At 38.5% G+C, this 13,369-nt stretch overlaps 1 protein-coding gene across 1 annotated transcript in view; it reads right to left on the bottom strand.

Moving 5' to 3' along the window:
- LOC150084454 (diacylglycerol kinase theta-like) overlaps positions 1-12,449 on the bottom strand; it is a 457,615-nt gene extending 445,166 nt beyond the window's left edge. The window contains exon 1 of the mRNA XM_090376240.1: positions 12,088-12,449. Coding sequence (XP_090232366.1) covers positions 12,088-12,271 — 184 coding nt within the window. The 5' untranslated portion in view covers positions 12,272-12,449. The remainder of the gene's footprint in view (positions 1-12,087) is intronic.
- Positions 12,450-13,369: the final 920 nt, after the last annotated feature.

Genomic DNA, 13,369 nt, shown 5'->3' with positions numbered 1-13,369 from the left:
TTCCTGATCTTTACACTCAGGGAAGTAATTAATGCTGTTACACAGAGGATTAGGCAAGTTAGGGCAGATTGAGAAATCTTTGACTAAGAATTCAAAGAAAAGTAACAAGGATATTTTGGCTATACAGTGTTATAATTCTCCTCTCAGAAGACACCCGATGCGATTAGGGTTGCTCTGGCAACGGACCGGTTCATTACACTAGTTAGTAGAAAGCTAAAAGTTAATTTCCCACGGAAATCTGTTCAAAATTCTTTTTTCGATTTGTTCTTTCTTTCATTTGACATCGACGTTATTTCTTCCTCGCTTTTGTAGGGTTGTTTAACAAAATTTACCACAGACATCTGTAGGAACGTTAGGCTTGTTTGCTTGTTATTTGGTTTTTAGGAGCATTAGCAACTAAGGCCATATTGCTCCGGTGATTCTTTGACCTTTCCGCATCCTCCGTATTTGGTGGTGACGGGCTCGAACTCCGGTCTAATCAAGAAGCGTGTGCTACGCACTGCTGCTCCTGCCCACCTGGCTATGAAGGCGCCTGAAACGTTAGGCATCTGCAAAACTTAACTACTTACCAGTTACTTGCCAACCCACCGACGGTAGGCCAACAAGCCTTGAAACGGTGCCATCTGCGTGGTGGTGGTGGTGCCCACTGAGAATAAGTAACAACAGTCTTCATATTAGTGAAGCGTTACTTATTCGAGGTAGTGCAATACACGGTAACTCGTTGTGAAGGTGGTCACAATATGAGATACAATTAGGCGTCTCCGTAGCCAGGTGGGAAGGAGCAGCAGTGCATATAGCACACGCTTCTTGATTAGACCGGGGTTCGAGCCCGTCACCACCAAATACGGAGGATGCGGAAAGGTCAGGAAATGACCACCGCATATTCCCCGAGCAATATGGCCTTAGTTGATAATGCTCCTAAATAACAAAAACAAAAAACAGATACAATTAAATCAATGCCTTTACACTACAATTGTAGTTTATTTTTATGAGCTAGCTATGGCGTATTTACCTGATATTATAAGGCGCCTCCGTAGCCAGGTGGGAAGGAGCACACGCTTCTTGATTAGACCGGGGTTCGAGACCGTCACCACCGAAAGCGGAAAGGTTAAGGGAATGACCACCGCATATTCCCGGAGCAATATGGCTTTAGTTGCTAATGCTCCTAAAAACAAAACAACAACCTGATATTGTATAGTTATTTCGTGCTCATATTATACTGTATTGTGCATTTACATTTTTACTACTAGTATAATGAACCGTTCCGTTGCCAGAGCAAGCCTAATATCGAGTGTCTTCTGAGAGGATTATAATACTAGAAGGAAAGGGTTGAAATTATATTGGTCCACTGGATATAAATGACATTACTTTTAATGATTCTGTACGGATTGCAAATGAACTGAATATATATATTTTTTATTTTTTTCTACGTTCACACAAGAAGAAACAATTAGACAGAGTTAGCAAAACCTATCTAATGCCAATTGAGAGTTAAATGATTTTATAATAACGGAAAAGAAAGTGAAAATGAAACTGCTGCAGCTAAAAGTAAAAAAAAAAAAAAAAAAAAAAAAAGAGGGGGGGGAAGCAACTGGGAGCCGATGGAATCTCTCCAATTATATTAAAAGAAGCCACAAAGGAGAAACCGTAATTTATAATAAGACCCTTGGTCATAATAATGAGGGAAACAGAAAGTACTTTTTAAATTATCAAATTAAATTTATTGATTTCATTGAACTTTATTGTATTTATTATTTGCACTAAAGGTCCACACACCTTTTAAAGTAATCAAACCAGTAATGTGTCATATTAATGAATTAAAATGGAGAAACAAGAAAACTAGATGCGGCAAGCGTTAGCGGGTGACACCTTTTATAGCAATAGAGCTCAATGCATAGTCAATGACAGTTATCGTCTAATTTGCTCTTTGAAGAAGATACTGGACAGTTAAAGAATTTTAAACATGTGGGAACCATGAAAATTTCAATTGCTGGTTACTTCCATCTGCCAATACAAGAAGCTCATAGACCCCCCCCCCCCCCGGGTTTTCTCATTCATATTTTTTGTTTCCCCCCATTTCATATACCTCTACTGTCGCGGAGATGGGGGTGTCGTCAGACGACTAACACACCTGTACTGTTTTGTTAGCCGCAACTTTCCAAGCACCTTTATTATTATTATTATTATTGCCAAAACGGCAGTTTTAGAAATTTTTGGCCTTTTTTTGATGAATAAATTGCATTGTATTATTATTCATTTATTTTCTAAAATTAATTAGTGTTTGCAGGGTTTCGTAATACATTTTGCTCGGAATATAGGTCTGTGAACTGCAGATATTTTTCGATGTCCCCATTCCGCATCTGTAAGATAACAAAAGAACAGTGTCCACACTTAACAACGAACACGAACTGATCCATTTTGAGTACATTATATATAATGTATCCCCAGCCGTCGAATCGCGTTTGGGAGCATTTTGGGCGTTCTGCGAACGACAAAAATAGTTCGCGGAACGCATACACATTAGAACATTCGTGCTCTTCTAATTTATTCTGGTTCGTTTGCGTTTAATCGTATACGCGTCTCCATTTATTCGCTAGGCACGTAGTTGTTAATTGAGACTACTCACTAACTAATTATATTCTAGTATCGAAACAGTTCTGTCTTAGTAATGCCTTAAGCCAGTGGTTCTCAAAATTTTTCGATTCACGGCGCCCTTAGTGTCTCAGTAATTTTTTCACGGCGCCCCTGACGAAAAGAAATACTGTTAGGTACAAACAACTTAATAAGTAATGTTGAAACTGTGATAATGTTGATACTGTGAACTACCTAGAGCTAGCAGTTCGCGCGGTGTCCAACAGATGTTGAGAATTCCTGTGTTTCCATTGAAATTTTAAAATATCCGAGGCGCCCATGTGAGTTTGCTGCGTCCTAGGGCGTCTCGGCACACAGTTTGGGAACCGCTGCCTTAAGCCCATTTCAGACGAACGAAATGGGCTGTACAGTTTTATTAAAGTGCAATAAAATAGAAGGATGGCAGTAGCGTAGTCAGGATTTTTTGTCAGCAGGTACATTCACAAAATAAAGGCGCCATTGCCTAAAGCTAAAATGCGCCAGAATACCAGATTTCGGCGTCAAGGGGTACAATGCACTGCTGACCCTACCTACCCTGGTTACGCCACTGAAGGATAGTAAAACTGTATGACAATTGTACTTACATTAAGTAAATGTAAGGATTTATGCAATAAGGATTTTAATGTAAGATTACAGTGTAATGAAGAGGTTTTCACTTTTCGATAAGGCAAAAATGACTGTAGTAGTTGGATGCAAGCTACGGCGAGTTACCCCACTTGCCTTAATTCATATGCCCTAATAGCTTAAGCCATATTCCCACTTATTGATTTATTCATTCATTTGATTGCAAGTTACAATTGCCCCTTGTACGGCGTGCAAGCCAGAGAGATATATTTATAATGCACAAAATAATTTTACAAAAATATTTGCAGTTTAGAAATAAAGGAAATATATATATTAATATAAAAAATGTGTTCTTCATTCCTGGGCGTCTTCGTAGAAAAGCATTCGCAACACGAAACTTTATTAACTTCGCACCCGAACGCCGTGATGGCAGCATAACTCAGACAGTGGCAGCTCGTGACTCTGATGTATGTAGGTGCTGCTTCTTAAAGTTACATTAAATTGCCTTGATTATAAGACATGTGGACATAGTCATAGATAGTAATAATGATAAGCAAGTTAAAAATACTACAAAACATTAACTGGACACTTACCATTAACAGACTTGGGTAATCTTGAAATTTTATTTAAAAATAAAATCCATTCTTCGGTTTTTGTTTGTTGAAAATAGATTAATAACTTTTTCATCCAAATTTGGTGAACTGTTCAAATCAGCACTGTTGCTCCGCAGTTCCTTTGACTCGTTTTATCACCTCTAAAAATTGCGTATTGACAACCTGCAACTAGGCATTGACTCAACCAATGGGGTCAAAATGTGGAACTGTGTAGCACACAGTTAAACTTCAAAGTTGAAAAAACGATTTCGTGTTTTTATTCGTTTATTATTGAAATGATTATTGGATCTGTTAATAAAAATATTCATTGCTTTGCATTGTTCTTCACAAAATTTCATATAACTCCGTTGACTGTATATTTAGATTTAAAAGCTGGGAGTGCTGAAGTTCTGCAGTGCCTACCAACGAGCTACCCCTGAACTAAAGTCGATGGGTTCCAGCTAGTAGTGTTGTGACTCAGTTGTTTGTTGGTAGGTAGTCTTTCTGTAGGTCTTATTGGAGCATGATTTTTCACAGTTAACCTGAAACCAATTTAGGGTTTCTATGGTATTTAGGGGGAATATCCAGTTTAAACTTTTCAAGGAGTTCAGATTGGAGCGAAGTGGCCTAATTTGCAGACTCTGCATGATTGTCTCTGAGATCATCCTTGGACTCAAGGGAGGTCCCCACGGAGATGGAGATATGCAAATGTATCCCCAATTCACAAAGGGGGATCGAAGGGTAACACGAGTAATTACAGATCCTTCCACTTGTTCAGATTACGAACCTAAGGCATAAATTCAAATTAAGAAAAGACAGATGTAGAATAGATGTGCAGAAATTTTCCTTTAGCCAGCGGGTGGTTAATTGCTGGAACAAACTTCCATCTGTCGTTGTGCAAGTTGATAGGTTAAATAAATTTAAGGAGGAACTGGACAGGCATTTGGAGGGAATGGTGTGATATATATATATATATATATATATTTTTGGCTGATGCTGCATAAGCTCATACACTTGCTTTCTTGCATCACATGCCACTACTACTACTACTTCGTGGGTGTGAGATGATGCCTTTAAGTACTAGAGCATCATACAAATTTTGTATCTATCTGTCAACTGCTTGGCCAGTATATGAATATTTGTCCAAATGACAATAAACATCCAAGGTGCCCACTCCATATTTGCCTACAAAATGGCTCTGTAGACAGTGAACAGGAATTGGAAGATCCTATGTAGCCACCTAAGCATCCTTGCCCTAAAAGTATATGCTCCATGTCCCACTTGCCCTAATCACATTTCTATTGTGTGTATATTATTTTTTCGGAGCGATAAAAATATAAAATTGACTTCAAAAACATAATGAAAGAAATAAACAAAAATAGCATCAAAATAAAAATACAGTAATGATAAAAAATTATTGTTTAGTTAATAAACTTATTTTTCTTTACGTATAGATGTGTTGATATCAAATAAAGAAATAAACACAAGTTTAAAATACAAATACAAATTATTAAAGTTTAAATTATACTAATCATTTAGTGAAAGAAAGTAACCAACTGCTTGCCTAAAAGTGTGTAAATCGATGTCCCCGTTTTGTCTATCTGCTCTTAATTTTATTCATTTCTTATTAATACCCTCGTATTTACTCTTTTTACAAGGTGGAAGATTTCCAACATTTACTAATCCTAGTATTCTTAAAGTTAGCTTGTCTTTTTTTTAAAAATAACCCCAAGCTTCCACTACACAAGAACCCTAGATTCAGGATGAAAACTTGGCAGCAGCATGGCCTGATGATAGGTATCAGTAAGCTCCCGAACTAGCCGGCATGCCAACTATAAATTATAATATTAATATTATGGTATAATTATAACCTTAATAGGTATTATCCCACGCTGTAAAGATCAAACGTCATAGTGATGTTTGGCTACTATTTGAACGAATTCTTAATTAGACAAACGCGGATGGAAACACCGGGTAGGACGTTGCCGCACTTGCTCACCAACCTCCTGTAAAGGGTCGTTAGAGTGAAAGTGATTGCAGGTATACAATTATATACTTGCTTAGGGCAACTAACAGTAGCACCCCCCCCATTGGGATGCGATTAGGACAGGTCACCATTATGGCAAACTTTCATTAGGGCATATGTGATTATGGCAAGTAACCATTAGAGCAACTGAGACTAAACCGTAAGCTATATGCATCGCAACCCTCACGTGAGACCCACTAACTCAGGCACACTGTGAAAGAAAAAAAAAAAAATCCCTCCCGTCATGGATATCAGATTCGAACTCGGGCTTTCCCACTCAGTGTTTGAAGTAATGCTAATAAAAACTGTGCTAACCACGAGGGCCAGGATACGATAAAAATGTCTTACAAATGCTAAAAATCATCTGACATTAGTAGGGCTTCAAATAGGGGGTCATATCTGGTGAGTATGGGCTTGGCACACCCAAGGTCCTGAGCTGGATATCATCATTCCTCTCTCTCTCTCTCTCTCTCTCTCTCTCTCTCTCTCTCTCTCTCAGGGTAATAGGCGCCTCCGTAGACAGGTGGGCAAGAGCAGCAATGCGTAGCACACGCTTCTTGATTACACCGGGTTCGAGCCCGTGACCACCAAATACGGAGGATGCGGAAAGGTCAGGGAATGACCACCGCATATCCCCAGAGCAATATGGCCTCAGTTGCTAATGCTCCTAAATAACAACAATCAGGGTAAATTCAGAATTTTTTTTTGGCTGGTGCAGCATAAACCTCAGGCTTACTTGTACCATATGGCTAATACTACTACTACTACTAATAATAATAATAATAATAATACGCGGGAACCAAGAAGCACCTCCAGCAACTACTCCATATCACCGACAATTCAGCAATGATATTATTATTCAGCAATGATATTAGGCGCTGAACATCTACAAATTCAATTCGATAGTGACAAACTTCCTAGGAAAAACGATGGCAAAATGTAGTACCACCATTAAGGTCAAAAAACATCACAACCAGGCCCATCCTCATCAGGAGAGGAATCTTTCAGGGAGATACCCTGAGCCCATTGTGGTTCTGTCTAGCACTTAACCCGCTGTCCATCGTGCTCAACAGTAGCAAGTACGGATATAACCTCAAAGAAGGAAGGAAGAACCTGTACACCCTCACCCACCTGATGTACATGGATGACATCAAGCTGTACGCGGGAACCGAGAAGCACCTTCAGCAACTACTGCAGATCACCGAAGAATTCAGCAATGATATTAGGATGGAATTTGGTCTAGACAAATGCAAGACCACAGATTGCACCAGAGAAAATTAGTCAACCGAAACTACCAGCTGCAGACTGGTAAAGAAATCGAAGCCATAGCAGAGGGAGAGGCCTACAAATACTTGGGGATGATGCAGGCTCAGCACAAGGAAATTAAGGCCTGCCTGACCGAAAAATACTACCAGAGACTCAGAAGCTTGCTGAAAGCAAAGCTGAACGGAGGAAACACAGTTAAAGCCATAAACACCTATGCAGTCCCAGTGCTAACATACTCCTTCGGGGTTATAGATTGGACTAACACTGAGCTGGAGGATATTATGAGAAAGACAAGGAGAATGATGACCAAGAGCCGCCAACACCAATCGAAATCAGCCGTGGAGAGACTGACAATTGCCCGGGAAGAAGGAGGAAGGGGCCTGAGAGACATCATTGAGCAACAGAAGACAGCGATTGCTAACCTGAAGGATTACTTCCAGAAACACACAGCAGCACTCCACCAGGCCATAAGGCAAGCGGTATACCCCACTCAACCTAAGCGAGGAGTCCTCTCCCAACCAGGAAGCACAAACGAAGCTAAAAAGATGGGCAGAGAAGACACTCCATGGCAGACACTACAATGATCTCCATCAAGATCACATAGATAAAATTTCTTCCAATGCATAGCTCAAGAGCGGGATGCTCTTCCCCGAGACTGAAGGATTCATGCTCGCCATCCATGACCAGGCAATCAACACCAGGAACTATAGAAAATACATCGCCAAGGAGCCCGGAGTGTTCGATGACATGTCGACGATGCATCTGGCTTCAGAAACGATTCAACACATCACCGCGGGATGCAAGGTGATCACCCAGACTGAGTACACTCATAGACACGACCAGGTTGCCAGGATAATACATCAGAAGCCAGCAAGGAAATACCAGTTGATCGAAGAAAGTGTACCGTACTACAAGTACGAACCCCAGGCAGTACTAGAGACCCCAACCCACAAGCTGTACTGGGACCGCGCCATAATAACGGATAGCACAATCCCGCACAACAGACCGGACATAACCCTTGTGGACAAGAAGGAAAAGGCTACCTGTCTGATTGACATGGCAGTACCCAACACTGACAACCTGCAGAAAACCCTTGGGGAAAAAATCAGGACGTACACGAATCTAAGACTGGAGATCAAAGAGATGTGGCATATGCAACAAGTAACGACCATCCCGATCATCGTGTCAACCACAGGTATGGTGCCAAAGACCCTACATAACAGCCTAGCAGCAATCTGTCTCCCAGCGAACACCTACAAGGAACTCCAGAAAGTCGTAATCCTGAACACTAGGATAATCAGAGAGTTTCTCGACCAACAGTAATACCAGACATAAGAACAACCACCCTGTGTACTTGGTAGCAATACCCGTCACGAGGTGGAACCCCCAATCAGGGAGAAATAATATAATAATAATAAACAATGACATCTGAAGGTTAATAAGTGGGAGGTCAATCGCCGAGTTCTCCCTTTCTCTCGATAGCAGAAATATGAATTATTATCAAGTTTTATTACCGTACAGTCGGGAAGACTAGTGAATGACCCTAACTAACAGTTCTGTGTATATTTTCGATTGTCCAGTAACCTAAGATGGTTACCGCTACGGTACCACTGTTTAATCAGTCAAATACATTCATGTGAAAGAAACCATAATTACACGTATTGACATACCTTGCCATTACTCTTATTACTGCAGGATAATAAAACATTTATTTAAAAATATATATTAGGCTAAAATACAGACATATACGTTAGTACAAATGCATCAAGTCTATACACAGTAAATTAACCGAGGTTATTATAGTAGCATCGTTTCATTACATCTCCTATCGGAATGCCTTCATAACGCGTCGTCTATTCGGCTGCACTTCGAATAATAACGCTTACCCAATAGAGAAGACTATTGTTACCTATTCTCAGTGGATACCACCACCACCCATACAGCCGTTTCAGAAAGTAGAAGTAGAAATGCTCATTAACCTACGGGCTCCTGCAAGTTGGAGAAAAGCTTAAGGGTTAGAGGAAAAAATAAGGACAGTAGGAGACCAAAGTTTACCCCCAAAGAAAGGAACTACATGCATTTTACTCACACACTCATTTATACCTCGAATAAGTAGTGCTTCCCCAATAGAGAAGATTATTGTTACTTATTCTGTCTCAGTGGATACTACCAAAACGGCGTTTATGGTGTATCTACACCGATATTATATAGATATAAAATCTTAAACTTTTAAACTATTATGCCTCGTTGCATTTAGTTTATTTATATAAATACGTTACATATGGAAATCAAGGATGGTACCGCGTGGTCATGTTATTTAAATATAGCACGTGACAACGCTTAAAAGTTTATTTTATCACAGTAAAACAAGCTTCTGTTACGTACTTTTGTATTTGTTATGTATTACCAGGAACCCGCATCTCTCTTCTCCCTTTGGCTGAATAAATATCATTAGGAGGGAAATTATTTTAATGTATAGAAAGATAAAATAAAAAGATACTGAATTTCTTGAGAAGGTCTAAAGAATAGCATTTCACCTAGTGAATTGGCTAAAAAGGCTCCTAAATGAGGAAACTTCGAATATATGGGTTGTAGCTATAATCCACATATTCGTACTTCAGAGAGGATACGATTGACATTTATAAGGCTTTCAGAGGGGACAATAAAATGAACGAAAGTGTAACTTTCATGATATTGAATGACGCCAGAACTAGGTGGCATAAATTAAAACTATAAAGGAAAGGACTAGATTCAAATGAAGGGGGTTTTCTTTAGCCAGCAAGTTGTTTGTTAATCAGTTAACAAGATCAGCGATTGAAGCCGATGGGGGTCGGGGAATTCAAAGGCCTGCGGAATTTACGGGAAGGCAGAAGCAAGCTTTTTTTGGCTACTAAAATCTCTCGCTTTCTTACTCTATACGAACAATACCGATTCTAAAAAAAAAAAAAAATTTTAAAAAGCAAATGTATAAATATGTGATTCAGTTACAATTTACGAATAACTTTTATTGTTTAAAGCTAGATTAGTTGATCGTACTCAACGCTATTTCGTCCGTGGATGCAACGTACGCACATACAATATTAAAAGTAAAGGAGTAGGATTCCACAATTGTTATTTGCACTCATTCACCAAAGGCCATGTACCCACCCTGATAACATTATTTTAATTCAGTTCTAGTATTAAATTAAAAAGGGAGGGGGCGCCTTTTAATTCTATTTAAATTGTTTAATTTATCTCGTGAAAATGTAAGCCTATTATTTCAATCTCTTGAAATTATGAATTAAAAAAAATAATAAAATAATAATAATAATAAAAATCACTCCCATCGTACCAGTAGTAATACTGACTTCTGCCTAAAGTTAAAAATGTTTCAATGTCAAAAGTAAAATGTTTCAATTAACGGAATTGCCTAATTTCTACAACGTTAACCATTTGAAGATTACGGGAGATTGGGTGATGTAAAATAAATGAGCATCGATTCATTTGATGAATTCAATGAGGTAGGAAAAAGTCTCGATGCGAAATACTTCTGCTTCATCAATGTGCAACACTCACTCTTCACTCTTCCCCTCCCTGCTCCACGCACTCCGACGAGAGCACCCAAGCACAATAGGATTTCCAAATTGATAGAATCGATGAGTGACGCCACATCCGCTTTCGTATGAATATTTCGCGAAACTACACAAAATCGATTATCGATGTTCGTTGCTAGCGTTAAATCAATAGCACCACTTCTCTGCAGTCTCTTGTTGTTAAGCGTTATTTTAGAAGAATCTGTTATTTTAAATAAATAAATAAAAAAAAAAAACTGAGAGGTAATTGGGTCAACAAAAGCAAGTAGTCAGTGAATAACAGTAGATTACTGTATAAATCTTAAACGAGATGGTGAGAAGAAACAAACCGCATCTTCCCTCCGGGGGGGGAGACTAAATTACCAAATAAATACTCATCAGTACAGTTTATACGCAATAACTGTATACAAATATTAAAGGGAGTTTTCCATAACAAAAGACCACAGCATGTATTATAAGCAAAATAAGGAAATACTCGCATGGCAAGTATCTCTGTTTTGTTGCATTGCGCATACTCATAATCGAGTTTGCTGATCAATAAAACACTGGTACTTAAAACGTTGGTAAATTATATACTAGTGATTCTTGAACAGCCGCGCATTCTTATAAATCTAATATATATATATATATATATATATATATATATATATATATATATATATATTAACATTACCTGGAAGGATAGTTATTTTAAGTAAAAGCCAAGAAAATGTGGTATCTTTAGATTATCGGAAATCAGTGCATTTGTCGAGTGCTGCTAATGCACAGTATTTGGAAGCTAATTTGTGCTAGCGACTCTCCATCAAAGTAGACCTCCAGAAAACAGTTATGAAATTAGCATATTTGCAGATAACAATTCTCTTTTTTGTTATGAATTATTCATCCGATGTAGTATTCTACACCTTCAGTTTAAAAATAAATACTACAATAATAAATTAACTTACTATATTCAAATTTCATTAAAATGTAGAAGATTTGACTTATATTAATTATCTATGTAAGTGAGAATTTGGTGTCAGTGACGAAATAATAATGCGAGGACTATTCGGTGATTTGAAATATCACGTTCGTTGGAAAAATCGATCTTTCGTGCTATCATTGAAGTGATTATATAGGTCATATGACTCACGGAAGCAATCTGAAAAGTAGGTTAATTAAAGCTGTGGAAAAAGGGATGGAGAGAATTACATAATAAAAATATGATAAACAGGCACAAGTGCTTCCGTTATTGTTTTGAAATAGCGACAAATAACTAATGATGAAAATTCCATTTTCATAACTCATCTTTTACACATCTCGATTTATGAACATTTAAAAATTATTTGACTCGAACGATCAGATCTACTTAAATGCACCGTACAGAGGAAAATTCACTTTGGTTGCGAAAAACTGAAATATAATTTTGTAAACGACTGAAAATGGGCAGTTGCCTTACCTTCACATATGTAACCTTGTCCAATTAGCCCCCACAACATGTCGGTACAGTGATGACAGTATGTGGGCTTGTGAAAGGTCTTTTTTGAAAAGAAGTGTCCATGTTCGTACTCCATTGGCACTTCTGTAGTGGGACTTGATTTTTCATAGGGCCTACCAAAATTAGGCCTAACTCCCGAAGCCATATTGTTCAGACTGCGAAGGACAGTCGTCACTGCGGTGAAAGTCACCGGTCCCTTCGCGTACTTCTCGAGATGCCGACAGCGTACTGCACACGAACAGTCGCATCAAACATCGACTTGCAAATATTCACACGCCAACAAGGAACATTATTCCCGTGTAATTTGTTCGAAATTATGTCTGTCTCTAACTAAGGAAGAGTTCAGATACTGCTGCTTGTCCGCCATGCTGAGTGCAGGACTGTGACAATTCAATATAAAGATCCGCGCAGCACTATTCTCCCTTGTGCAGCGCCTGTGCGTTTCCGCAAAGATTTTCGGTGCAATATTTTTTTTTTTTTTTCAAGATATAAGAAGCGGCATCTTCAGGAAGAAGATGGCACATTCGTCAAATGTGTGAAGTACTCGTATATTGTGTGGCGTTTTCTTTACATTTACAGTTTGAAATTCATAAACCTAAGGTGTTCCTTCGTAGGAAATAACTAAACAGTATTACATCCGAGAACCTCTCCAGATAGATCCAGAGTTGCTTCTAAAGTTTAAAGGATTTTAAACAATATTTAAGTCTATGAAAGATGCTTGGAAAGTGTTGTGCAACAGCATTTTTTTAGAGTATCAAAATATACTCTAAAGCAATGGTTCCCAACCTGCGTGCCTCGGCACCATTGGTATGTCGCGAGCCTTTGCAAGTATGCCGCTGTATTCTCTTCTTCTTCTATGTTGCGAGATTAGGAAAAATTCCATTGAGTTGGATGACAATAACTATTTCAGTGTGCCGTTAATATTCGTCTTTTAACTTAAAGTGTGACTTGAGTGACAAAAGATTGGGACCTACTGCTGAGTCTAAAGTAAAGCTTTTTAACCAGGGAGGGAAGTCTGGTTAAGAACCCATTGGCCTCAGTAGGGGAAATGAGGGAAGGATCTATAGAAGGTGAGAATGCGTCCTAAAATATACCAAAATGTTTTTACTTCATCAATATTCTTTCTTTTTTCTCTCGCTTCATGTTCCTATTCAAGCGATTGCATTGGTTAAAATGAGGCTTCAAACAAAAGAATCTTTTCAAAATTGAGTTTTTTGACTATCTAAGTGAATTACAAATTTTG

Source organism: Mastigoproctus giganteus, chromosome 6, assembly GCF_048544385.1.
Source record: "Mastigoproctus giganteus isolate SK-2022 chromosome 6, ASM4854438v1, whole genome shotgun sequence".
Classification (NCBI taxonomy): domain Eukaryota; kingdom Metazoa; phylum Arthropoda; class Arachnida; order Uropygi; family Thelyphonidae; genus Mastigoproctus; species Mastigoproctus giganteus.
Note: the sequence above shows the minus strand (reverse complement) of the source record. Positions and strands in the feature narration are given on the sequence as shown.